The sequence below is a fragment of the Scomber japonicus genome, chromosome 23 (assembly GCF_027409825.1).
Source record: "Scomber japonicus isolate fScoJap1 chromosome 23, fScoJap1.pri, whole genome shotgun sequence".
In the NCBI taxonomy this organism is placed as follows: domain Eukaryota; kingdom Metazoa; phylum Chordata; class Actinopteri; order Scombriformes; family Scombridae; genus Scomber; species Scomber japonicus.
The window spans coordinates 12,251,328-12,278,319 of NC_070600.1; the positions used below are offsets into that span (position 1 = coordinate 12,251,328).

The window sequence follows — 26,992 nt, forward strand, 5'->3', positions numbered from 1 at the left end:
TGAATATCAGGTATATGTATTTTTCTGTTTTATTGTGATGATATCATTTTGAGGTCGAACTGTTTTCAGGAGAGCAATATCCGCAGCAACAAAATGCCCTAATTGCTATATTGGCTATGACAGCCTTTGTCTTTTCATCGCTAACACACTCCATCAGCCCTTTCTGTGTCCTCCTACTATGAACTCAATTCTCTTCCACATCATGCCCTGTAACAATGAGGAAAAATGTCCAATCTTACCAGGAATTTTTATACTTCTTTTTTGTCCCTCGCAAACACACACACACACACACACACACACACACACACACACACATTTAATAATTCTATGATGTCGCCATTTTTCTCCTCATCTTCCACTCTACCCACTCGAACCCACTCTAAATGCTGGAGGTCACGTTTAAAAAAAAGTTCCTCTTCCAGCCATGATAGCACAAAAGAAATAAAAATCAGAGTTATTTATTACGATATAAAACATGTAGTTTCAAGAAAATGAAACCGTGGAAGGATGGATGATATTGAATTTTTCAACATGGTGCTCAATTCAAGTCATTGTCTCACTCTCCCTGGGGACCTGGCCTGTTACATGTTGCATTTAAGCACACAGGTCAATAAAGGTAATTGATAAGCTCTCATACGGATATATAGTGATGAATGAAGAATATTTCTGGTGCAATGAATCAAACTACCTCCGGAGCCATAAACGGGTGGTTGTATCCCCCACCTAATGGGAATAAGCATAAACTCATTCCCTATAGTCAATGCCATACAGTGTCACAGACAGGCAGCTGTATAGGCTGTGTTATTGGTTCATCACTTACACTTTATGAGCACCACAGAGCTGAGGCTGAAATGGTGTAGCATCTTGGGTGGAGTAGTCATACATTATTGGCAAGTCCATTGATCTATCCAAGGAGGCGATAGAAACATGGCATCAATCTTCAAGTTGGACCCTTGAAGAAAAAAAAGAAGTGCCTTACACGAGTTAAAACAGAAAAATCTAATGTGAGATGTTCATATCTGGCAGATCCAAACCCATGTGACAGCAAATAATGAATAATTAATCAATTAATTTGAGTGTAACCTCAGAAATAGCTTATTTTTATATTCTCTGACAGTTTTATCTTATATCGTCTTTTATAATAAAACAACATTTTGCCTTCTTCAAAACACATACTTATATGTATAACATACCTTTTTCAAAAAACAACCAAAAAACATGTTTTCATCACTCAACACTAGTGGACATATGAAAAAATGCTACCATCTGGTGGTTAAAAATAACACAATTTAACAAAATTGAAATGATGTTTAATATAAAAAAGACATTGTTTTACACAGACATATAACAAGTATACATGGAAATGTCACAAAGGAAATCCTAACATTACAGCCATATCATACATGAAACTGACAATAATAACATTTTGATTTCAACCCTTAGTGTTCAAAATACATTCAAAGGTGCAATAACCAGTTCCAGTAATAAAACAAATACTTTGGTATCAGGAGAAGAATGTGTAGCTTATTTTCATGTTCAACAATATTTCTTTGCACGAGTGTATACTGATTTATGCCAACTACACTGTACATCAAAACTAACTAAACAAGATTTTCAGCACATTTGTGTATCTAGATTGACATAACACATCCAAAAAAAGGAGTAGTTAATATCTAATTATGTTCATAAAACATGCTGGCTCAAACTGAAAATATAAAAAACCTGACATCAAAACAAAAATGTAGACAGAAATAAGACATAAAAACTTTCTCTGTGAGGGTGGCACTTACATATGTTGTTTAACCAGTGTACTCAGGAAAACAGTACTGATAGACTTTATATGCTTAGCCCCTACTATTGTATTGCAGAAATCATTTACACAGTCTCTTGAAAAGTACAGTATACAATATGTCATTTTTAATTACATGACTATGTTGTTGCTAAGCAAATGGTTTCTGAAGGTTGGAAAAGTGGTCCAGTGCATCTATCTCTGAAAATGGGCTCAGCAGAAAAACCCCATTGTCCAGTTCTGATATGATTTTTGTCTCTTTTAATAATAAGAGTTTTTCACATGATTCAATAAATTCTCCAATATGGAAAGTCAAGAGCTACTCTTCCAAACTTTTCCAGATCTTTTGCAGCAGGAGGACCAAAGTCACCAGAATACGACAACGTGGAAGAGAAACGTGTGGGTTTGAAAAACAACTCCCCAGTTGTCATTTAACTATAAAAATATTAAAACTCTGACAAAATTGAGCAAAATCCTTAAAAAGACTGTGTGTGTATACCTGCAGCAAATTGTTCTTGTGTTTGCTAAGTTAGCACTTTGCTACAAAGCCAACTGGCCCACATTTCATTTAGATCACGCTCTTATCCAGAGCAATTTACAAGAGGTGAGCAGTTGGTCTAAAATCAGTTTGCTGGGTAACAAACTGTTTACTAAGCTATAGCAGTTGAGTTTTTAAAATATATATATATATATATATATATATATATATATATATATATATATGTTTAAAAATCATCCTACTGTTCAAAGCAGGGTTTGATGATAAGCTGTCAGGCACTCAATTTCTTTATCAAGAACAGCAAGCACGTATGGCCAGCCACAATTAGCACTGTTCCTTCTCATGGCGACAAATCCTGTAAAAGTGATGCTAAAAAGAGTCAGTGTTTGGCCTCTACTCCATCATTGTCATTCATTTTTGTCATCATCCATGTGGGGCCTTCCTGTTTATGTTTTCCAGGCTGTGTGCCAACCTCTTGGTGAAGAGCGTGTGGGATTTACCACAATATGTATGTGTGGTCTTCAACAGTTCGTCCTCAAGAGGAGTCAACAAAGAAGTCAGTGGGTCTGCGCCAAATACGTACTGGAATGACAAAAACGAGTTATGGGTTAGATTTAATGCGGCATATTCTTTTCAGATTCCAACATATTGATTCCAAAGCGTCGAATAATTTTTTAAAAATTCTTATTTCTCTGTCCAGGAAATGTGATTTGACAAAGTGCAGTCCAATTCCTCAGGCAGTGCTTAGAGTATTTCCACAATCCTGAATGATAACGCCAAGGGTGATGTCTCTGGGGGTTTAGGGTTTAGAGGGGACACTTGAACTAACCTCGAGAATGCCTGTCTCCAACTAATTTATATGGATCCCAATTCTTCAGGAAGAGGCCAAGAAGTCCTGTTCTGAGCATAGTCGTATACTGATAATGAATAACTTTTGAAATGTGCTTCACCAGTGCAGCTTATCAGAATATTAATTCATGTTCTTTTATGTGTCCAACTGGTGTAATTTTGCCAGGGGAATTCACTTAGATTTTCCTACCTCTCCCTCTTTCTTCAAAAAGCTAGAAATAGTGGGCGGTAGTGGCCTAAAGGTTGTAGAGCATAAACTGAGCAGTAGAAATCCCAAACTACTGCCAAACTCCCCTGAGGAAGATACTCAACCCCCCACTGTTCCTGTGGAATTGATCAGATTCCCTCAGTAAGTACGCAGAGTAGTGCTATGGGCAGCATTTGGGCGTGGAAGATGTCTCTCAACTGGATAAATTAAAAACTAAATCCGCAAGGCATGCTGAACTCAGATGAGACTCCAAATCAATTCTGATTGGTCAGCAGGGCAAAACATAAAGCAGTCCACGCTGCTGAAGTCACTTTTATGCTATAGGCTTACCGTCGGGTGATAACTGGGGATTACAGAAGAAATTTCATGTCTTCCCAATAATGAAGGAGCCTTTACAATGCTCAGAGGAAATCAAAGGGGAATTACCATTTTTATGCTGGCTCATTTGCTTGCGGTTGGGTTCCTGATATTGGGTCACAAAGAGAATGGCGTTTTTATGAGCGCATACTTACACACACACACATATACACACCCGCCGGTCATAAAGTTGCATTTACAGTTGTTGTATTGATTTTGTGTGGCTGATGGGGCACTGTTGATGTGCAGACTCCAACTCTAAATGTACCATCGGTTGTAAAATTTAACTACAGCTTCCTGGCTCAGCTTTTGCAGAGAAGGGAGGGAGGAGATTCTTTATGGCCAACAGACTGCTACGGTTTGTTTGAAACACAGACATACATACAGAAGGACAAGAGCACTGCCGTCTGTATTCTCATCTCTTTGTGTCTAATTTTAAAGCTGCTATTAATCTCTTATTTTGACATAAATAATACACAGTGCAGCAGTGACACAGTTAACTAATCATTTGGTCAATCAGCAGAAAATAAACAGTTTTAATGATCCATTAATTGTCAAGCAAAAATGCCAAAGATTTACCTCACATGAGTATATCCTGCTTTTCATCATTTCATATCATTGAAACAGGAATGTGTATAGATTTTGCAAAGTTGGTTGGACAAAACAAGTCATTTTAAAACATCATCTAGGCCTGTTAGAAAATGTGAGGCCACCTTTTCATCATTTAATTCATGAATCAAAAGAAATTCAAAATGAAAGGATATGTTTATGAGCCCTTGTGTCCTTTTGTCAGCCTTTTGTCTTTGCCTGAGTGTCTTGGCTTTTCAGTGACGAGTAAAGACATTTGAACCATTTGCAGTGGGTGAGCATTAAGTGACTTTGGTTAGCAGAAAAATAGGTTGTGTTTGTTTTTTTGTTTGGTCCCCTCTAGCAAAGATGTTTTTTTTTTGTTTTTTTTTTTTACAAAATACTACGTACAGATATGTGTTGTGTGTATGTACGTGTCAAACTGGGAATAAGAAAGCTGAGGAAAGAGTAAATGCTACTTTTTTCAATGGTTTCATCAAGTTAATCATCCCTTCACAGCACTTCTGCTCAACCTCCATTACTACTCTGTCATTTACTCACCTGTCCACCAGTTGTCCTCAGGGTTAGGGTTATGTTTCCCTCCTTGAGCAGTCACCTGACTACACACCTGCTCCCCATTAGTCATCAGCTAAACTATATGTGTGCCTCCATATTGGACACTTTTCGTCTTGCATGGCTGCATTAGCCTCTTTTAGTTTTGTCTGCCTCTCTAAATGGCTTCTGTGAAAGTTAAAATGTTCTGTCTTTGCAAACTTGCATATCAGATGAAGAGGAGTTGAACTTTTAATTATTATTAAATGAGACAGTAGATGGGAGGATAGGAGTGCACATTGAGTCATCCACATGTGGGTTAATTTATTAATTACTATAAACACTCTAAACTTGAATAACTTGTTTAATTCCTGAGATGTTTAAGATGTCCTAATAATTACGATATATTTCAACATGGAGTAAAAAGAGTACCCATAAAACTTTTTATGTTTTTGTTACCTCTATGTTTTCTGTGTGAGTCTGCATTTGACTCTTCTTTCTTGTGATAGTTTTTTGAAACATGACACTTTTACAAAGTTGCCAAGGTGTTACTATCCTTAGTTATTCACTCCACGCAGTAAACAGATAGCCTGAGGTGCTGCTGCAGTGGAACAAGAAGAAATGAATGAAATGGTCTGTCCAGGGAGATTAAATGCACAGACAACCAATCTATACTCCTCCATCCTCCAGGCAGACCAGACTTAATCACATATCTATAAAAGTATCAATACCTACTGTATGTACACTATTGGAAAACAGTGTACATGCACGCTGTGTGTTCATGAATGCTATGGGCCTTTTGGTATGTTAGGGTTACTGTGCCAGCACATACAGTGCAGGTACATATGTGTCTACTGCTGTAATTGATCTTGCCCTATAATGCTGCAGTCTTAACTGCAGGCCATGGATAAGGTATGGATCAGCCATCGCCTTGATCTATGTTCAATGCTTTGTTAATAGGAAAGCAATGAGACCCTCAACGTTGATGGCTTCATTAAGTAAATGCCACTCCTGTCGTCAATATCATTACACTGCCGCTAAACAGCCCATAAACATCCTCACGGGGGAATTAGCTTTCCCTCCAACCTTCTGCCAGTGGTGGAGATTTGTGTTTTCCAGTGCAGATAATCAGGTGTCACTGACACTTAAGGTGCCCACGCAATCAGCGGTAAAACCGCTCTGCGCTGGCTGTGCCATTGCTTTCCTAAGGGGAGAGCAATGTGCCCAACTAGGTGGAAGCGTTACCCTTGGTGTGCTGCACCATTTGAAATTGCCACCAAGTACTACACTCAAAGTTCAAATTATTTCAACTTTGACCTCCGTTGCCACTGACCTTTCAAAGTGCAACAAATGAAATAACAGCTGTTTGTGGTGTAGCCAGAAGGGAGTAATGCAACCAGGGGAGAAAGAGAGTGATGGAAGAAAAACTGCACTATGCTCTATGCCCAACCTCACAGTGAGAGAAGAGCACATTTCTTATCATCCCCAGGCAGCTTTACTGCCTTTAGGGTCAGCACCAATCCAAGATCTCATCTTGGATGGTAAAGAAACAGCAGAGGTGTGTCACTGGGGGTTATAAAAGGCCTCCTCCCATCAGATGTTTCACTAAACCACCTGGAATACTTTTAAAAGGCTCACCATGTTTCTTTTAACCTTGATGTACCCAGGAGACATTTGATGGGGTGCACTTGTTCCCTTTCAGTCACTGTTCTGGTGGACTGCTAATTCTAAACTCAGCCCTGTGGGCGCAAAACTAACAAAATGCCTGTAATGCATATCATAAAAACATAATATAGAGGATTCTTCACACACTAGCACAACAGACACCGAGGGATACTCACCTTTCGTATGGCCTCATAGACGGCTCTGAAGGCAGGTTGTTTGTGGTCGTGATAAACCCCTCTGTTTCCGTGCAGTATGTAGATGCCATCTTCCTCAGCTGAAGCACAGTTACTGCCATAGATACAATGGTCTGGACGATAATTCCACTGGCATGGAAACTCCAGCAAACTCTCTGGGGAGGACAAAGCACGAAGACCATTTAGTTGACAAATTAATGCTACAAAGTGGGGCATCCTGTGCCCCTTTACAGGTGTGATAAACTAGCAAACTTGGACCCGTCAATGACAACGAATTCCACTTCAATTTACCTAATGAGGGCTGAAACACATTATCTGTGTCTATGTGAATATGGACATATACATACTGTATATGCACTTACCAGGGTTATGGTGGAAAATTATATTGAGAAGGTCCTGATCTCCCCAAGTTATGTTGAGTTTGTATTTTTGAAGTAGAGGCATCAGCAACTCCTCCCAACGTAGACCCACCGACGTCATGTCATTCTGTCAGCACACACACATTTAAACATAAGTCACACTTATATGTTTCAGGTTATAAGTGATTAAGCGTTGGGAAATTTGTATTGCACCCAGATCAAACTGAAGCCCTACAAAGAGCTGCAAAACAACTGCAGCAGAAGGGGGACACCCTGTGGCCAATAAAGGGTAGTACATGTAAATCCCACAACACAAATATATCTTCATCAGTCAGGATACCTTAAAGAACATATTCCTCATCCGTGTCATGTTCATGAGCATGACCCCTGAGTTGATGCCTGTCCTGCCGTAGAAGGGGTGACGGGCAAAGCGGTTGTACCAGGCGATGCGGGGCTCCTCGTGCTCTGGGGCCATAGCTGCCAGCTGTGAGGAGTTAAACTGGGACAGAAATGCCCACAGCCGGTCTACAGGTTGCAGGAAGAGGATGTCTGAGTCCACGTACACTACTGAGTCAACATGCTTTAGGATCAGCTGCAGAGATGGCAGAAACAAAGAAAAATAGTCAAAAAGTTTTAAAGGAAAATATGAACTAACTAACTAATCTAACCCAAAATTTAAAATGTAACTTTTTCTTCCAAAAGAAGGGATAGGGTTAGATTACATAACTGAAAATGTCCCGTTGAGGTCAGACACTGTTTTCTGTCTGTAAGAAACTCACAGGTAAGAAGAGCCTCTGAGAAGCACAGGGTTTGAAGAGTTTTTTCCACTCGGCTGCATTCTCGCTGGGGAAGCTGATAGAGTACACTGTGTAATTGAACCTGGAGCGAACAAAACCAGGCCAGGACTCCAGCTGGAACACAAATAACATGGGTTTGCTGGTGGTAGAGCTTTATAGTTTTACTGTTTAATAGTCAGTTTCAAATATTTCCAACTCACAGCTTCCATGAAGCTGGCATGTAGCTGATCTTCAGCGAGGATGTGCAGGCAGAGGCGTTTGATGCTGAGAAGCACAGCAGATTTGATCATGGTGAGGGTCTCCTCCAGCCTATCACCACAGGCCACCACAGCCAAGTGCATGGGAGGTTCAGGTCTGCTGCCACCACCTGCCTCGACCTGTCCTCGCTGACGCATGATGTACCTGAGTGAGAAGACAGAGTTATAAGTGAGGAGACCCAATTTAAGAGCATTAGTCCCAATGTGGCTGACAACAATTAAACCCTCCAGACACACAAGTTTTCAAATGTTTTTACTTTTGATTTACTGACTGAAGACCATGATTTCATGATCCAGGGAAGGTTCAATTCCTTGGATTAGTGTTCGCCTACCACACCATCATGTCTTCTGTCCTCTTGATATAAAATAATGACTTATGAGATAAAACTACAAAAATGCCAAGGAGGAAATTCAATAATGTGAATTAAAGTCACTATGACCTGATCATTAAGCAATAATAGCCCCTACTGATTTGAACTTAACTCACTAGAGGAAGGTGCACACAGGTATCAGGTGTGGAAAACAGAGCTGGGGTAGTAACAGCATCATATACTGAAGTTTTGATTTTTATATCATCATGATGTGATGGCTGATGTATGGATTTAAAATATACCTTAATGGTTTTTCATCAATTTTAGTTAAAGTTAAAGTTCAAAGATCATACTCATGTTAATCTCTGATCTGCACGTCAAGTCTCACACCTGTCCAAATTTTGATTCCTAGGATGGCGTAGCATGACCCGTCATACTATGCCTCTAATTCATTTACACTGACATTATTCTTCTAACTTTAACCAATCTCCTTGTTCCCCATGCCTAAACCTAACCAGCCCAACCAACGAAAGCAATAGTGGTAGTAGCCAGCCAGTCAGAGGCTAATGCGGGAGTGTGCCTTCACCATCCTACGAAGGAAAATCGGTATACAGTTCCAGCTATATGATGTATTCGCTTCACCAAGCAAGCGTCACATTCCCATACATTACAACAGAATGTGATACCTACATGTGAACCCACGCCTACCGTGTGAAATACAAATATGTCACCTGTTTGGACATTTAAAAGTAGGAAAACGACAAACCCCCCGACACTTACCTATTGTACCAGTGTGGGCTTTGGGGCCCAGTTTTGTCCCCTCGTCTGGCTCCGGGGACTCTCGGTGGGATGAAAATCTTCTTCGCTCCGTTTCCGTCCGAGTCAAACAGCTTACTGTAAACATACAAGCCCGAAAACACGGCGAACACCGTGCACAGCATTAGTGCACGAATGTAACGCCGCATTATTGAGTTTGAAAACGCAACTCGGAGGCAAAGTCATGACACAGAGACGAACCAGTAATAATAACTGTGAAGCCTAACGCAATGGTTACGTATTTCCGGTCAGATTTAAGAAAATAAAACTTTTTCAGGATTTACTGTAGATTTACGCCCTCTGGTGGTCTGCAATGCGTTGGCTGCTGCATGGATCAAACTTTAAAGGACTAGTGTGTAGAATTTAGTAGCATCTAGTAGAATACACTTGGCATAAATGGAGTAACAAACACTGGCATTTTTTCATGAGTTTTTGCAGCCACCATTTCTCCTACACGTTTGGAACTTGTGCTGCGATTTACTCGGTCTGTGTGGTCATTTGTGACTTTTAAGACTTAGTTGTGCAGATACACACAATGTCTTTTTCATTTGTTTTCAAGATAGTATTTGAAAGAATGGCTCAGACTGAGAGAGTGAGAAATTGAATGTTATCTCAGAGCTGCTGAGATATATATCTTATTGTTATCAGTCTTGGGGCCTCAAATATAGAGCAAAACTACTTGTCAGTTTTACTTTAGTCCAATCCCTACCAATTCAACAATTGACATTTGACAAAATCTCTCTCAACCGCTTAAAAGACAAGTCTAGGACTGTCTAGTACTGGCTCAGTTATTACTTGATTTTATTGTGTGTAATAACACTTAAATGCGTAACATAATGTCGTGTTTTGATGCTTACACTGTTTAAAATAGGTTTGGAGGTTCTGTGTGCCTTTTTTTTTTTTTTTTTAAATGACTTCCAAACAGTTAACGCTTTTATGTTGAAGGCGATGACAAATATCCGGATGTAGTCCTTGTTCCCTGTCCTTTTACTTGACGCACATCATGAAAACAGAACCAACAGGTCGGGGCCCTAAATGGGGGAAGGGTGGGAGCAATAAGCAAAGTTGATCCCCCTCCAGCCCTCCCCTCCCCTCCCCTCCCCTCAAGCTCTGCCTGCTGCAAATTTCAATTGATTTCACCTCTGAAAAGACCCATTCATGCCTTTTAAGTGACTAGTCGTATATTGAGGTGGCTGCTCTAGACAAATAGAATAGAATAGGATGTCAATTGCGTTTTCATGTAGTGTGGGAAAACTTAGGTTGTTGACTGATGATGCAGTTAATTAGCATATTAACAATAAGTGGATGTTGTTCAACCATTTGATCATTTACCCTCCATCCATCCAGGTGAATTAAGGGCTAACCTTTTAAACTAATGATGATACACAGTACAGTCTACATACCATATCATGAACATGCTTCTACCTGTTTGATGTAGACCACCTAAAATGAACTAGTAGTCGGGTTAACACTATACAATTTTCATGCATAGTTGTGCCTTATAAACCTATAGATGGGTGACAAAGGAAAAACCAACATGGCCTCACACATTCTGCCAGAACAGCTTCAGTGCTCCTTGGCATTGATTCTACATGTCTGTGAACACCCTTCTTCCAAAAGATATCAACTTATTTAATCAAAACATCGGTCCAAAATCTCCCATGCATGTTCAATTGGCCAAAACTAGTTGTGCTCAGCATCTTATATAACTGCCACACAGCATGATTGGATGTTAATTGCTTGATTGTACCATACAGTGCACCTGTCTGGTAGCATCTGCATTCATTATGCTTCTCCACTTGTTTATTCAGGTGTTTCCTTTGATTTGTCACCCATCTGTAATCTGTTAATTGAAGTCTGAACCTGAATATAAGGAGATGAAGAAACAATAATTATTCAATCACTCACCAGATGGAGCTAAAAAACACAACAAAAATACTGACTGTTGCAAAAGTGGCTAAACAATCAAACCAGTGTATATGCATGTGATGAAGTGCCAGAAGGTTGCTACAAGGAGAAAAAGTATAACTGTGCATAAGAAGAGGGGTTTCTTTTTTTTTTTTTTTTTTTTTTTTGGACTTTTGTTATTTTCTTATTCAGACATGTAATAAACAAGTTCACACATTTTTAAAACAATAGAGCATGGCAAAGCAAAAACAAACAAATTATCAACAAGTGACACCAACACATTTTTAAGTGTCTTTCCATTTTTGCCACAACCGAATAACAAAATGTCTCTCTAAACAGTTCTCAGCAGCCCACACACACTTAGTCCCAGCTAGTGCAGTGAACCATATGAGAATACGTCTCTTGACACATTAAACGATACTAACAAACTAAGAGACATAGCCTGTCCCACATTATACCGAGACCATATATTATCATGCCATGACAGTTCTCAGGATCTGTGCTAAAATGTTAAAGAAAGAGTCTTGACAATAACACTGTATGATGGATAATACAACCACATCAAAACATTGTAGTACAATATTTTTTTTTAGAAATATCCATTTTTATCTGTGTAATTCTACAGGTTTTTTTATAAGTTATTGTGTAGTTAGGTTGATCTATAGTTGTTCTGCTGAGAGTTTAGTATACTCTAAAGCTCCTCCACTTTGCTACATCAAAATGAAGGAATTTAAACAGTTTCTGAAGTCCTTCACACTGTAAGCCGTCGCCTATACAGCAAATAAATGTGCCTGTCCAAAAGTCACAACTCTTTTTTTTTTTTTTTTTTCCTCCATTGTGCGTGCGCATCGTGCTGTATCCAAAACTGGGTCCACTGTGGAGTGCAAGGACAGTTTTCGCACCTTCTGGGTTTCCACTGGGATACTGAGCAGGTGTAGTCCTATTTGTGCAGCAGAGACAGATTAAAAAGGAGAATACCGATATTTCTTCTTTTTATCTTTTTAACTAATATCACTGTCTTAGACCTGGCTTGAAATGAACTCTTGTACCAGATACCGAAAAAAAACAATAGCATAAACAGACACATGATGATACATGTTTGTGAGGCTACAAGTTTTCAAAGACTTATTACAGTATTTGCAGAGACTTGCATTTTGTTCTGCAGGTGTCAGCCCTGAGATATTATCAAATTTAGCTGTTATGGCTAATGTGTTTGCTATTAATTGCCTATGTACATATAATATAGCAGACACATACCAACACAGGCATCTCTTTAGATTCCTGTTTCTAGCCATCTGAGATAGACAAGTTTAATATTCACTTGACTTTTAGTTCTGGTTGGGTTTCTACCAACACTGCTAGAGTCTCAACTTTAGCACCTACTACTTTACTTTGACTCTCTGGTGTTTTTTCTTGCTGCCCAGGTAGTGTTACAGTTACTGTCTGTAGTTTATTATGCAGAGTGGGTAGCAGCACTAACACCATACTGTCTATGTATAGGCTAGCAAACCAAAAACAATGAGCTAAACAATGCATGGTAATTCTGTGTATGCTAATCTTCTCACATTACACTAGGTCACTTGTTTCTATGTTTATAGGAAATATGACTTCATGTAGATTTATGTCTGTGGTAGTTATTAATATAGTTCACATAAATGAATAGAAGCCAGTAAAGACCACATTGGTGGCTTTGTGCGGCTGCTTTTAGACATGGTGGGGCTTTCCAACTAAGTGCTAACATCAGCATGCTAACAGGCTCACAATGACAATGCTAACATGCTGACGTATTACAAGAATGTTTACCATGTTCCCCCTCTAAGTTAAGTATGTTAGCATGCTAACATTTGCTAATTAGCACTAAGCAATGTATAGAGTAGCCGAGGCTGATGGGAATGTCATTAGTTTTATCAGAATTGATCCTAGGGTGACACATACATGTGTGCAAATTTCATGGCAATCAATCCAATAGTTGTAGATACATATCACTCTAAGTCTTAATGTGAACAAAACTCACCAAGTTGCTAAGAAATAAGAATAATGTAGCCTATATTACTAGCACAAACTTAAAACACAAAACACACCGGTATCATCCTTTTTCAAATCTGCTGCTGTATCTTCTTGCACCATTCAAATCGGGCTTTTCCAAGAACTACCAGGTGCCTTTTATATGGCCGAAACAAGCATACCTGCATTGAACAACCTGCTCCAAACATTATGGATGAACACCAAATGGTGCCGGTAAGAGTTACAGCACTTCCGCTGTGTCAAAAAAGTCACTCTAAAGTTCTACAGCAGGAGGCAGTCCAGAAGTAAAAGCTTGGGGAGTATCAAGATCAGGAGCAAAGGTTCGCTGTGAGGTCGAAGATTCAGTGTCGGGAGTCGGGACACTGACTACGATAGATGGTTCAGGTTTATAACGGGTAGGTAAAGCGTCCAGACAGAGGCTGAAAATTCCACATGGGGGAAGAACAGGTCAGTCTGCTGGTCACTGAGGATAGTAAGGATAGGGATGCACATTTCATTGGGGGGAAAAGAATGAAAAGTTATGAAAGGCAGGTGCATCTGAAGGAAACGATAGAGGATTAAAAAAAAAAAAAACGGAGACAGTCCAGCACACTGTCCAAAGCTTGTCCAAACATTTATTCATCTTTCTCAGGTCCTCAGGTCAGCTCTGAAGCAGCGGAAATGTGTCTTGTGAGTAAATATACTAAGTGGCAAGCTTTAAACAGTGTGGGTTCTTTCCATTACACAAAAATATCCAAATGAAAATGTGGATTACTGCAACTTCCAGGATGGAGCAGAGGATGATTCATATTGCTTTCTAAATGATGAGTTCCAGAGGTGTGGAGCATCTTTCAACTTATTAAAACTGGGCAGATCTGATGGGGTTGGCACCTCGCTCTCTGACACACGGGTTCACAATTCCTACTGAAATTCAAATATCCGTAACATTGTGCAGTTCCTAAAGCAGAGGCAGGATGCTCCTCCAGTAACCTGTGGACTTGCAAATGAGATGTATGAGTGTGTGTGTCTGTGTGTGTGTGTGTGTGTGTGTGTGGGTGGGTGGGTGGATGGTTGGAAGCTGGGATGGGGGGTGGTGGGTGTTGGGTTCAGGGGTTGACTCAGTGGGACTCTCCGTTTACCGAGCTGCCCTCTCCTCGGGGTGAGGAGGAGCGGGAAAGCCCCTTCTCTGTGTTTTCCGAGCTGGAGCCGTTCTGGCTGTGGTGGTCGGCGACCGATGCGGCGCTGGAGGACGTGGCCGAGGTGGACGAGGGCTTGGCCTTCTCCTTAAAGTCTGTTATGATGACTGTCAGGTCCCCAACCGTCACCTCCAGGTGCTGGGCGCTGCTCCGGTCGATGTTTTTTAATCGTGGCCTGATGGATGTGCAGGCAGAAAAAAAGGAAAAGTGAGGAAAAGACTAAGCTGAAAAAAGTACATAAAGAGTCTTATTGCTCTTCATTTCCATCCTAACAAAGACTGCAGCTTTTTTTTTCTATAATAACAGTGAAGACTCCAAAAAACATCAAGACTTTGAAAGTTATTTCTGGTGTTTCCTACTCTCTTCACTTTCATCTTTTGAAGTTTTTTTTTTTTTATGAAATATGACAACACATCAACCTAACTTCAGATGACAACATGAACACCATCTATAAGTTCCTAGTGTTTATTCATGCATCCCTGGAAATATCTGATTCCTGTTGATCTTCCGCCCCACCCTGAAAATCGGTGTCAGCTTGTTTACCTCATCTTCTTGTGACTGTTCTTCTTGAGCGCTGGCTCTTTGTCGCTCTTCTCCCGCTCTACTCTCTCTTTCTTTTCCTTTTTGGGCTGCGAGGGCAACACGAACTGCTGAGTTACCTGCTGCTGCGAGACGAGCTGGGAGACAGGACGAGGTTTCCTGGTCGAAGGGAGAGGACAGGAGAGAGGAGGAGGAGGAGGAGGAGGAGGGGGGGGTTGAGATTTGAGGGTAAGAAGGAGACATGAAGGGGGAGAGAGGAGGGGGAGAGAGTGTGGCAGATTAATGAGAGGGAAAATCACAGTGAACACATGGCTTCATGCTAGCGTACCACCATAATCAAGAGCCAATAATCACTGCCAGAGCTGGTTAAGATGGCATTACTGAAGTGTTCTTTACACTGACAGCCAGTGACAACACACACTTTGTGCTTTCCAAATAAAAACACAGTATTCAGCCATCTGTGAGATATGTAATATACCTGCACAGGCTTGTTTTTAGAATTCACAGGGTTACATATTGACAAGATGAGATCTGTTTTGGTGAACACAACTGGATCCAACTGGAATTTAAAGTGTGCAAAAACATACTGAATTTCTTTGCATGCATGTTTGTACTGCTTTGTTAAGTTTGGGTATTTTTCCAAAAGCTTGAGGCTTACACACAAAGAAAATGATGTGGGTGTTGCAAGTAAAAAGGAGAAAGATGATAGTGCTTCACAAGGCGCGACATGTACAGAAGTTCATGCTACCTGCTCCACATTTCTGATCAGAATCAGCTGTAAGAGCAGTAACAAGCAAATGATCCCTCACTGGCTTCCCACCGCAATCACTGACAATTGAATTTGTTGGAATATTTGACAGAGATGAGTTGCCTGCATGCAGTCAAGGCAGGGACAGCACTTGAATTTAGTCCACTTGGACCCACAATGGCTTCATTTGAGAGTAATTACACTTTTCATGGTGGTTTGCAAGATTCTCATCATACACGATATACAGTGTGCACAGAATTCAGAATTGCACCTGCCTTTTTTGACCATTAAATCAATCAATAATTGTGATTATCTGTCAAACCACCTACATACATAGATACAGTCCACAGAATGCCAAAGACTGAGCCAACATCTAATATATTGTGTGTTTCTAGGTGTTTCTCACAGTCACATTTCCATCCTCCATAAGTATCTGCTGTCTCAAAATGATGCATTATGCAATTGGTCTGGCAACAGTTTGCAAGCATGAAAGCTGCAATCGTATTTCTGTGCAGAAGTGTGTGTGTGTGTGTTTTGAAGCTGGCAAGAGCCTTAGCTGAGAGGCTAGTGTGTTGAAAAGGCCATCTGTTGAGGGTCCACACATCTATTGCCTGATTCTGCACACACAAACACAGATAGTGATAGGTAAGGATGCTCATCACAGCATGCAGATACTGTACCAAAAGCTATATATGTGTGTGTACAAATCAAAACCTGGTACACATGAAAAGGTAATGCATGCTTTATAAAGTAAATGCAATCCAAATGACTACACATGAGGCCCATTTAGGCTCATGATGAAATGACTGCACACATGCATGCACACAGACACAGCAATGAGCAGATGAAGCATGAGGGCCTGATGAGAGCAGAGGAAAAGCCCAGTGTGTTAGTTGGTCTTATTTGTAATCAGATCTGATACGTTAAAAAACTGAAAACAAATTATATAACTCATCAGCCGGTTTCACTGTTCTACCATCTTTCTAGCGTTAATAATAGATCAGGACCTTCAAACAGTGACCGGCTGCAATGAGACCAAAATACATGCTGTTTCCTGTTGCCTGCTTAGTGATATGTGAGATGAAAAGTACTGCTCACAAAACACAAAAAGTGTAAATGCTCACAAAAGCCCCTGCTGGTAATACTATACGAAAAGCTTTACTCAAGTGTACTAACCTGTGTGTGAACCCTTTGAAAAGTACTGCAATTATCAAATATTGCCCTCCAGGTGCATCATGAAAAATGGTCCTTTGCACTTGGCTAATGTAATTATAAGGGCACAGTACGTGTACAGAGTGAACAAATGCACTGTACTCAATAGAAAACATCCATAAAATTGGGTTTGAGCACCTGGTCAAGTGTTGCTGTGCAATGCACCAACATCCCCCCCCCCCCCCCCCCCCCCCGCCCCCCAAGCCTTGGTGGCCTATTTAGTTTAATTTAGAGGAAATGCATAAGCCAGGGCTGCTGGTCTGCTGTCTTGTTCTGAGGGCAAAGCTGTTGTTTAACAATTCTAGGCTGACCTAAATTGGAGCCCGGCTTCAAAGAGTCTCTCCCAGAGTCAGTATTTTTTTCCTTCTGAGTTATCATTGCCTTCACAGAACATGCAGTGATGCTAGCAAGGCTAAAGTGAAATGCAAATGGGTCTCTTGGCCTACATAACTGTCTGATAGTGAGGAGATGTAGAGATCCTCGAATATATCTGTCTTGTCAGCAGGATGCTGCAGAACCGCTGACACCTTTTTAAATAAAAAGGCAGAGGCCTCTCACAGTCGTCTGTTCCCAGCTGAAGTAATTTGCTGCTCTCCTTGACATCTTTTACCCCGATACTCCTCCCACAGCAACAAAGCACTGTCTTGTTTCCTGGATTGCTTTTACTGAAGCACACACAAAATACAGATTGTCACATCCAAAGTGGCTTTCCTGTCCCGAGGCTAAATGTTACCAGCTTCCAAAAATAATACCAAGACAACTGGCCTCCTCATTCATCAGCTCCTTTTTGCTTTTGTGTTTGGCTGACGCTTTCAAGCCAGGATGTTATGCGCTCACATTTTTGTGGCTTCCTGCATGATTTACCGAGTGATGAATAAATTAATTACTACTGTCTGATTAATGCAGCAAACGAGCACCGTGTGTTCTGTTTTCACTGTCTCTCTTGATGTACGATGGGGAAGAAATGTCACCTGAGGCTAATTGTGATCTTTTTCTATTTAAATGTGAAAGACTGGCTGTGCTGCCGAGCGATGGGGGCAAACTATAAACATATTTTGTACATCCTATCTTCCTCATGTTTTATAATGAAGTCTATTTTCACTAATAGAGCCAGCTCAATAACCTGGAGGTGAAAGAGGAGACAGACAACCTAATATTATGGTGAGGCAAAGCAGCCGGCCTAAACAGAGCTGCCTCTGTTAACCCAATCAAATGGTTATTATCTTAGCACTTAGGCCTTCACTAGTGGCCTCCATCTGGAAGCTGTGTGTGTATGTGTGTGTACGTGTCTATTGATTCCAACAGGAATTTCTGTGCCTAATGTAACAACCTATTCTTTCTGACATTAATACTGCGTGTTGGAACTGTTGTTCCAATCGATATTTGCTCCACTCATGCCATCTATTCTACAGCAGCTAATGGAGTCCCACACTGGGAAATTAGGAAGTTATGAGCAGCGCTTAAACACACTGAATTCTATTTCCTTTTTGAAAGGGGAGAGCAAAAAGAAAAAAGTTAAAATTTCAGATTTGTTTGGCTTTCTGAGAGACTACGTAGCCATGTTTGGTAGTCCAGAACTTTTACTTTGGATTAAGCAAACTAAATAAGCACAATTCTCACTCTCACTCTCAGGCTCTCTAGCTCACAATCTGTTACAGCTTTTTGCTTTTAACCTCAAGCATTAAGCTCGTCCCATCGTGCAGACTCGAGGGGCTGCAGAGCACAAATGCTGCCACTGATCCCTCACACATACACACCCTTCACTGACAAGGGAACTCTGGCTGACCCCTACTCAACTACAGTATGTCATAAACGCGCGCATGCACACACACACACACACACACACACACACACACACACACACACACACACACACACACACACACACACACACACACACACACACACACACACACACACACACACACACACACACACACACAGCGTCTATCGCTATCTCACTCCTCTACCCTTTCACACTCTCTCCCTCCTTCCGATGCACCCACTGACCTCACACTCCTCTACCTCTGGCCTGTGCTCAAAAACAGAGGGAAAAAAAAACCCCAACAAAAAAACAAGAAAGCAGCTGTGAACCAACATGACCAACAAACATGTTCCTCCTGTCCTGACTTTTCACATGCTGATAGTGAATGTTTGTTCATAAAGGATTCAGTACACGGTGGAACTGTGAATCAGGAAGGCTTTACAGGCCAGACTGTCACATTTTTGCCACCGTGGACAATCAGGTCATCAACACCACTGTTCTGTGACTCAGCAATTCGACGTGGTAGTGTGTGTGTGTGTGTGTGTGTGTGTGTGTGTGTGTGTGTGTGTGAGAGAGCCAGAATCTGTTTATGGACAAATATGATAATAACAACCCAAAAGAGGTTATGGGTGGTCTAGTCTACTGAAACTGTCAAACTAGGTTTCCATTCATTTTCTCCCCCTAAGGATGAACTGTAAAAACTTTAACAATCCCTTAAAAGGAGGCATGCCAATTTTTTTTACCCATGGCCAAAATTTCAATTTTTGGGTAAAGATCAAGAAAACTAAGTGAAATGCTGCTGCTACTGTCTATTTCAGTGTTCTCCTGAGTTTCAGCTTCCAAAAAACTGGCAGATCAGAGCAGAATGGGCTCATCAGCAGGGGTGCCTCAAAGAAACAGGAGCTTATTGGCGTATTGGCTACTAATCCCTCTACAGAGGCTCAACTGAGGGGCTTGCATAAAGGACAAGTGGGATGAGGATATTCTTGAACTGTAAATCATACCAAAATATACCAGCAGAGCTCCAGAATATAAATATAGATGTGAAAATATACATTACACATCCCTCTTTATAACTTCTCACATGGCACCAGGTCAAAATGTGAATATGACTGAATACTAATACAAAACTAATGGTACTACATTGATGCTGTAACAAATACTCCACTGCAAAAGATTGGGAGTAAGAGAGTGCTGAGGTGCGCTGATGAATGTGTGCTCCGTATATCAACTAGAAAAGCATTTATTGATTGTTATTTTCTCAAATCTATCTCAAATTTAAGATTTTTTATTGCTGGAAAAGATGTCCTTAAATCATAGCGGGGGCTGCTCTGGCTGTCGTTCCAGGCATTTGCTCCTTTACTCCTTTTCCTTTTGAACTGGTAATGAGCTAAATCCCGCAAAGAATTGTGCAGATGTTTGGATTGCTTGCTAACATCCGTCAAGTACATTGTGTGATGAGCCAACAGCCCACGGGACTGCTGCTGGACTGCGAATAATCACTGGAGTGCGCTGCTCTAAACAAATCTCATGTCACTGCTCTGTGATGATTATAAGATCATTGTGAAATAGCTTATTTTATGCCCTGTTGAACACACCCTCAGTCCAGGTGTGTGTATATAAAGGTGTGTGTGGTGTGTGTGTGTGTGTGTGTCAGGTTTTTCTATCAGCAGGTAGTAGGCTGCTCCTGGGGGCTCCTCCAACCTGATGATTAATGTCTTTCCCTGCCTGTACATGCTACCAGCGTGTGTGTAAGAGAGAGGGAGAGGGAGAGAGGGAAAGAGAAAGAGAGAGAGAGAGAGAGAGAGAGAGACAGAGAGAGAGAGAGAGACACAGAGAGAGAGAGAGACAGATGGCTCTCCACGTCCTGTGGTTTATGACACCTTCTACAGCCCGCTAGCCACACTATACCACATTTTCCTCTTGCCACACAGCCCAACTCGCTTACACACACACACACACACACACACACACACACACACACACACACAGAGCAGTATGTCATGCATCAGTGTCACCGCAGTAATTACAGGCTTATCACGTAGCCATAATCTTGAGCCACAGTGACGTGATAACAGCCAGCTTCATTGTCCCTGGTGTACAGTGTTTGTATGCTGTGTGCGAGCGCTAAAACCAGTAACCCTCACAACCCTCACAACCCGAGCAGGCTGCATGACTTAGAAGAGGATGTAATAATTACGAGCTGAACAAACATTGATTGGCCGATAGAGTCTTGTTTTACACACGTTATACCTCTTATTAGATGCCATTTGTGTCAATCATCTTACTTATTACTTACTAAATACATCAAACGCGATTCCCAAACTAAAGAATCCACAAGGCTGGAAAACCATGAGCTGCTGGGTGGGTTTCATCATGACTCAACCTTTAGCATCGAATGGTGTTGCGCAACTATACAACCTAACCCAAGCCTTTTGTTATTAGCACAATGGTGGATGAAAACACACAGGTCTCAGGTGAGAACCAAAATGTGTTGTTGTTCCCTGCTAGTGGGAGGTTCTGTGTAATCAGAGAGATGAATTAACATGGCGGCACAAATGAGGGATCAATTTTGGTTGGTGAATTAGCTTTTCTCTCACACAAACCAGCAGCAAGCTAAATAACCTAGCTATTTGTTTGATTCTGGCACCTATAAAAGAGGAGGAAGCATCCGATCAAGAAGCTGTTCTAGATGTGTGGGATGGATGGAGTTATAGCCAAAAGAAAACACTAAGTCTTGTATAAATGTCAACGCAGGCAGTGAGACAATATGAGACTTAAGCGAACTCCCCGTTTCCACTGAATTTCCGAAAGAATTCATTTTTTCGTTCTCCGCGCAGGTTCCAGCGAAAAGCAGCTGAATCAGGCTCTTCCCAGTTGGAGGACGGCGAACTTCCAGAAAACAAAAAAGGGACTGGAGCGCACCGATTAATTCACAGCCTTTAATTGTGCAAACAGCTGTTTGGCACCATTATGTGCTAATAAAGTCCCCTTTTGTTCTCTGAATTCATCTTTTCCTCAGGCGGCATGCTATATTACTATTCCATGGTGGTTGCACACACTTTTTAACCAATGCTGCTATTTTGAGAGAATCAACAGATTGAAAAGAGAGATAATGAATCATTTCTTCTTCTTTTTTTTTTTTGCTTTAGATGAGATTCTGCCTGCAAATTTTTAAATCCACCATCCAATCTGAAGATAAACTTTCACACAAACAGTAGGCTGATCAGTATCTTAGATTTACAATGGGAATCATCTTAAGCTAATCACTAGCTGAACTAATAAAATCCATGCAGAAGCTTTACATGCAACTTTTCTTATTGCCTCTGTTTTATGTACAAAATCAACCTAGAAAAATGTGAATACTGAATCATATTAAAAGCTTTTTTTTTTTTTTTTTTTTTTTTTTTACAAATGACCACAATTGAACAAACTGCACAATTCCAGCCAAATGTTTAGTGTGTGTGTGTGTACTGCATATGAACTGTGAGGGTGAGCTTGAGCGGAGGATGATAAAACAACATCCAAGCAGTCAAACGCTGACAGGTTCCCAGCCAGCCAGAATAGCTCATGCTTGTTTATGTGGAGCTGACGAAACCTGCGCATCATTCAATCTGTCACCAGAAAAACGCCCTAGGTTAAGTTCAACTGCTGGTGAGAGCGAGAGGGGGTTACGCAGAGAAGGAGAGAAGGGGAAGACAGAGCAAACATGAATTGTTGAGAGAAAGTGAGAAAAGGAGGGATGAAGGTATAGAGAGAGACACAAAAAAAGAGAGCTGAGGGCAGAGGGAGAACTAATAGGAACATGATCAAGCTCACTGTCTTGACCTGTAGAGATATAATGCCGTCAAACAAGCTCCTGAACACGCCGAGCATGCACACGCTGACTGTTTCCCTGGTGGGCCTGACTTGTCAGAGCTGGGCTCAGTGAACAGATGCAGGTGGTGTAGACTAGACACCAGAGAAGGTCACACATATACACATACACATACACATACACATACACACAAAGCTCCCTTACACAAAGTAGCACTCGGCTATTGTTTAGGTTTAACTGCTGTCTGTCTGTCAGCCTCACTTCACGCCACGTTTCACTCCAAACACCAGGTAGCAGCGTTAACGTCACTGATCTTTTATCTTACACTTTAAAACATTAAGATGACACTTTAATCCCGGTGAAGTCGTAATGGGTGCACCGGGAGGCATTCGGCGTCTTGCTCAAGGACACTCTGACTGGGTATTTGGGGCTGATTTAAGAAGCGAACCTGTGACCTTGCACTTATCAAAGAGCTTAAGCACCGCACAGGACGCTGTATCGTGACTTTTCATCGATCACGCCGGGTTTTCAAAAGGCTGGGACCGAGCCCAAAGAGTCGCAGGAAGATATAATGCCTCTACCACTTCTTCTTTTTTTTTTTTTCTTTCTTCTGCAAAGTAATATGCTAATGAGGCAGCATGATGTGTTGTGATTCCAAAAGCTCCTTTCTGTGTTTCTACAGACAGCTTTAATTAAATACTTTAAGCTATCAGCTTGGCATGTACAACCTATTTTTCCATGTTAATCTGCACTAATGCTTGAGTCAGGTTTGTGGGGGGAAAAAAAAGGATATATATATATATTTTTTTACACTTCATCAAAAAATGTCTGGGAGAATATGCAGTATGACTTTTTGCTAATGTGGTCTAACCCTCACTTGTGGACGATGCAGACAGGCTCCAGTGAGACAGCTTTTGAACAACTTTTCAAATTTCCCCTTCCCCTGGCTGCGTGGAGTTTCAGAGCCGCTGACAGAATTAGCCGAACGTCAGCCAAGCTCCCTCCTTTTTTTTGTCAATCTCTTTCTCTTCCCTCCTCCAATAAGTGAGTCCAATTTTGCTGATGTATCCCTGTCTTCAGTCGAGCCCGCAGCCTCGACGCCGTGCTTTCAATCAGCCCCTCGGCTTTGGGTCCCTGCAGTAGATCATCTCTCCACATTAGAGCAGATCTAGGCGGCGAGATCTGTGAAAACCTCTGCATCGTAAAACATTGATCTTCATCTCCTGACGGCTATCTACATGCAACCTCTCTCTCTCTCTCCTCTAACCCTCCTAAAATATTTCTCTTCCTTGTCATAGAATGTTCCATCATCTCTACTACATGCCCTGAAAGACGCAGATCCTGTCAGAAAAGGTGACATTTTATACATTTAGTCTCTGCTCTCAGCTATCTCTAGTGATGAGATGATTTAAGCCACTCTTCACAGAGCGCACACACACACACACACACCGACGGCTGCTGCTGGTGACAGATCTGCGACCTTCAAGTTATGGGACACTTCCTCTAAAACGCTGGACAGTACATGCCTGTGTCACGCTTTTATTCATTACTTCACAGTAATGGCTCAGTCATGCTTGTTTAGTAACCAGCGGAGGAATGTGCAGTGTCCTACATTTATATTCTATGTGCCGTTTGCCCTTTAGCACCTTCGTCTTGCTCGCCGAGAGATCCGCGTGTCTGTTTTGTTTGGTCATTAACAGCTGCGACCACCTGTGTGACCGTTTTGCTGCAGTATTAGCCTTAGTCTTTGGCGTGTGTGTGTGTGTGTGTGTGTGTGTGTGTGTGTGTGTCCTCCTGAAAGAGCATAACAACTAATACTACAACACTTTGTGCGGCACTGCAGTTGTGAAGACAGGGGGGTTATTAACGCTAAATAAGACCTTCTCCTTTTTTCGAAATGTGTTGCTGAGTGTCAGGGGTGTATGCGAGGAATTCTGGGTACTTGCTTCCGTTGCCAAGTTCCCCCACCAAAAAAATGCCCAGATGGGGAAGACAAAGGATGTCACAGCTTCTGGTGACGTGAGGACTCAGACAGCTTCTTGGCAAAGCTGCAGGCCGCTTGTTTCTACAGACGTGAACAGAGTCACTGGAGTGTCCTTTGAGCAATCAACGCTCAATTGCAATACGCTGGACCCTCTGACAACAGCATGTCCGCAGCTCAATCCCTTTGTTTGTGCGAGCAGTAACTGTGCACTTGGATGTGTGTTTGTGTACCGATGTGTAGGCAGCCATGTGTAAAATTGTTGTCATGTCGAGTGCATCTGCACGTGTGCGTCTCTGATGACAGCAGGCTGATTAAGCTGTTGCATAGTAATGAGCTATGGCTGTCTGTCTGGCAGCTGCTCTGAGAACCTCTTTTCACAACTAGCCCTCCCACCCACCCACCAACCCACCCACACACACACTGACTCACATACACATGAGTGCACAAACGTGGAGTCGTATAGTCTAAGCTAAAGCCAACACCAGAAAACGCCACGTTTCTAAAAAAGGTGTCGGAGTTAACAAACGGCATCAGTGCCGTTTCTGTTTTAGTTGGGGAAAGTTGCGCTAATGCAGAAGAGGATCATTGGTGATGCATTCAAGAGGGAGATCGTGTAACAACACACACAGTTCCCCAAAGCAAGAGCTACACTTCCTCTCGTTCACCCTTTGTTGTGTTTTCCTCCTGATCCTGACTCTCACTGAGGAATAACAGTCATTTCCTGGCTCGAATCACTGATGCCAGGACAAATATCAGCCACAGCACAGAGGGCACTGAGTGTGAGTGTGTGTGTGTGTGTGTGTGTGTGTGTCAACCTACATGCTGTGTATTTATGTGCTTGAGCACCTGTGTGTGAGTTTGTGTGGAAGAGGCATCTCGTGCACACACTCCCTCCCTCCCCTTTCTCCCTCCCTCCCCTGTTACAAATATCTCTGGGGCAACAAGATGGATGTGTGTGCTTAAAAGAGCAAGCCATCCCTCTCCCTCATTTCACTGAGGTCAGTGTCAACACCCTGGCAAGAACACAGAGACTAATGCACTGCTTACAGGATACACGTGTTTGAGGAAAATACTGACTAAGTATGTCATCTTTTCTCTAGCACACAAACTTATATAATAAATGCAGTTATAGCCAGAAACTAGGGCTTGGCAATATATCCATATTATAAAGATAACGTGACTAGACTAGATTTAGGATATTATAATATCATGATACAGCATAAGTGTTCCCTTTTCTGCTTTTAAAGCCAAGTGTTCAAACTCTTCTATTATTTGCTTCTACCCACATTACTGATGATAATTTATCAAAAATCTAATAGTGTAAATATTTTGTGAAAGCAGCAATAATCTACTGTCTCAATATCAATATTGAAGTATTTGGTCAAAAATATAGCCTAGTGATATTTGATTATAGTCCCTACCAGAAAACTACTGGCTAAGAACAATATTCTGTTTGTGTATCTCAGTTTAGCTGTAGCTATCCTCCATGCTAACAGTGCAGAGTCATAAAGCCTACAATAGTTACCATAATTAATTGTTTTATGGTGCTAAATAAATACAGAAATTGCGTAGAGGGAGAGGGGCGGTGTAGTGAGATTAAACTAACTACTCAACCCCCCACCCCCCACTCCCCCCAAGGAACCCCCCCTCTTGGGATTCGCTTATTCAAAAAGAGAGCAAAGGTGCAGTAATGTATATCCATCGCCTTACCTTGTTGATGTCCCTTTCCTGACATCACACATCATGCACTTGAAAGCCTCTGCTGTGTTCTTGTACGTGCACACGCTGCAGTCCCAAAACCCCTCGTCGGAGGAGGGCTTCGGTTGACGCTTCGGCCTTTGAAAACAATAAATGAAGAGAAAAGAATAAGAAACACCAAATAAAAAGGAAATAGAAATTGTAAAAAAAAAAAAAAAAAACCGAAAGGAGAACGTGGGAGAGAAGAAGAGGGGAGAAGGGGGGGGAGCAGAGAGGAGACAAGAGTGAGTTCAGTTTGCATCCACGAAGGCTATCGATGGCAAACATCTGGGGTAAGCCTATAGGATTTAGGAAATCATCTGCAAGCGAGCTGTGATCCGACACTGTAATTGGCGATGAGGTTTTAACACCCGCGCGCACACACACACACACACACACATACATACATACATACACACATACACACACACAAACACACACACGCAGAGGGAGAGAGAGAGATAGAGCGAGAGAGCGAGAGAGGAGAAAACCCATTTTTTTCCCGAGCGCTCGCCGATGTCCGTTCCTCCCCCGCCCCCTCAGCTTGAATATGTAGGACGCTTTAACTCGCTCCTTACCTTGTGGGACTCCTCTTGTCGCCCATGCCAGACCAGGGTTTATCTGGAGGTGCGGAGACGAGCACAATTGTTGTTATTTCTGGTGATTTTTTAAGCAAAGAACCGATGCGCCTGTGCAGCACGGCTTCCAGCTGTCGTGGAAACTCCGCTTGGGAAATAGTCACGTGATTCGCACCGGCCAATCACAGGCCGGGTTACTTCCCGAGGCTGACATTCCTCTTGATGAATCCGTGCTGCTTTCACGGACGTCATGTAAACTCCCACTCCCGTCTATTCAGGGTGT

General features: G+C 41.7%; 2 protein-coding genes across 2 annotated transcripts; both read right to left on the reverse strand.

Moving 5' to 3' along the window:
- Positions 1–2,614: 2,614 nt before the first annotated feature.
- Positions 2,615–9,408, reverse strand: gxylt1b (glucoside xylosyltransferase 1b). Its single transcript, XM_053313937.1, has 7 exons — positions 9,185–9,408; positions 8,037–8,238; positions 7,819–7,950; positions 7,380–7,631; positions 7,043–7,166; positions 6,663–6,835; positions 2,615–2,870 (listed from the first exon to the last, which is right to left on the reverse strand). Exons 1-7 carry the CDS (start codon positions 9,367–9,369, stop codon positions 2,712–2,714), a joined length of 1,227 nt encoding a protein of 408 aa, XP_053169912.1. The 5' UTR covers positions 9,370–9,408; the 3' UTR covers positions 2,615–2,711.
- A 4,803-nt stretch (positions 9,409–14,211) lies between these two features.
- On the reverse strand, positions 14,212–26,834 carry yaf2 (YY1 associated factor 2). Its single transcript, XM_053313913.1, has 4 exons — positions 26,710–26,834; positions 26,105–26,230; positions 14,872–15,027; positions 14,212–14,503 (listed from the first exon to the last, which is right to left on the reverse strand). The coding sequence occupies exons 1-4, from the start codon at positions 26,733–26,735 to the stop codon at positions 14,251–14,253; spliced, it is 561 nt and encodes a 186-aa protein (XP_053169888.1). The 5' UTR covers positions 26,736–26,834; the 3' UTR covers positions 14,212–14,250.
- Between the last annotated feature and the right edge of the window lie 158 nt (positions 26,835–26,992).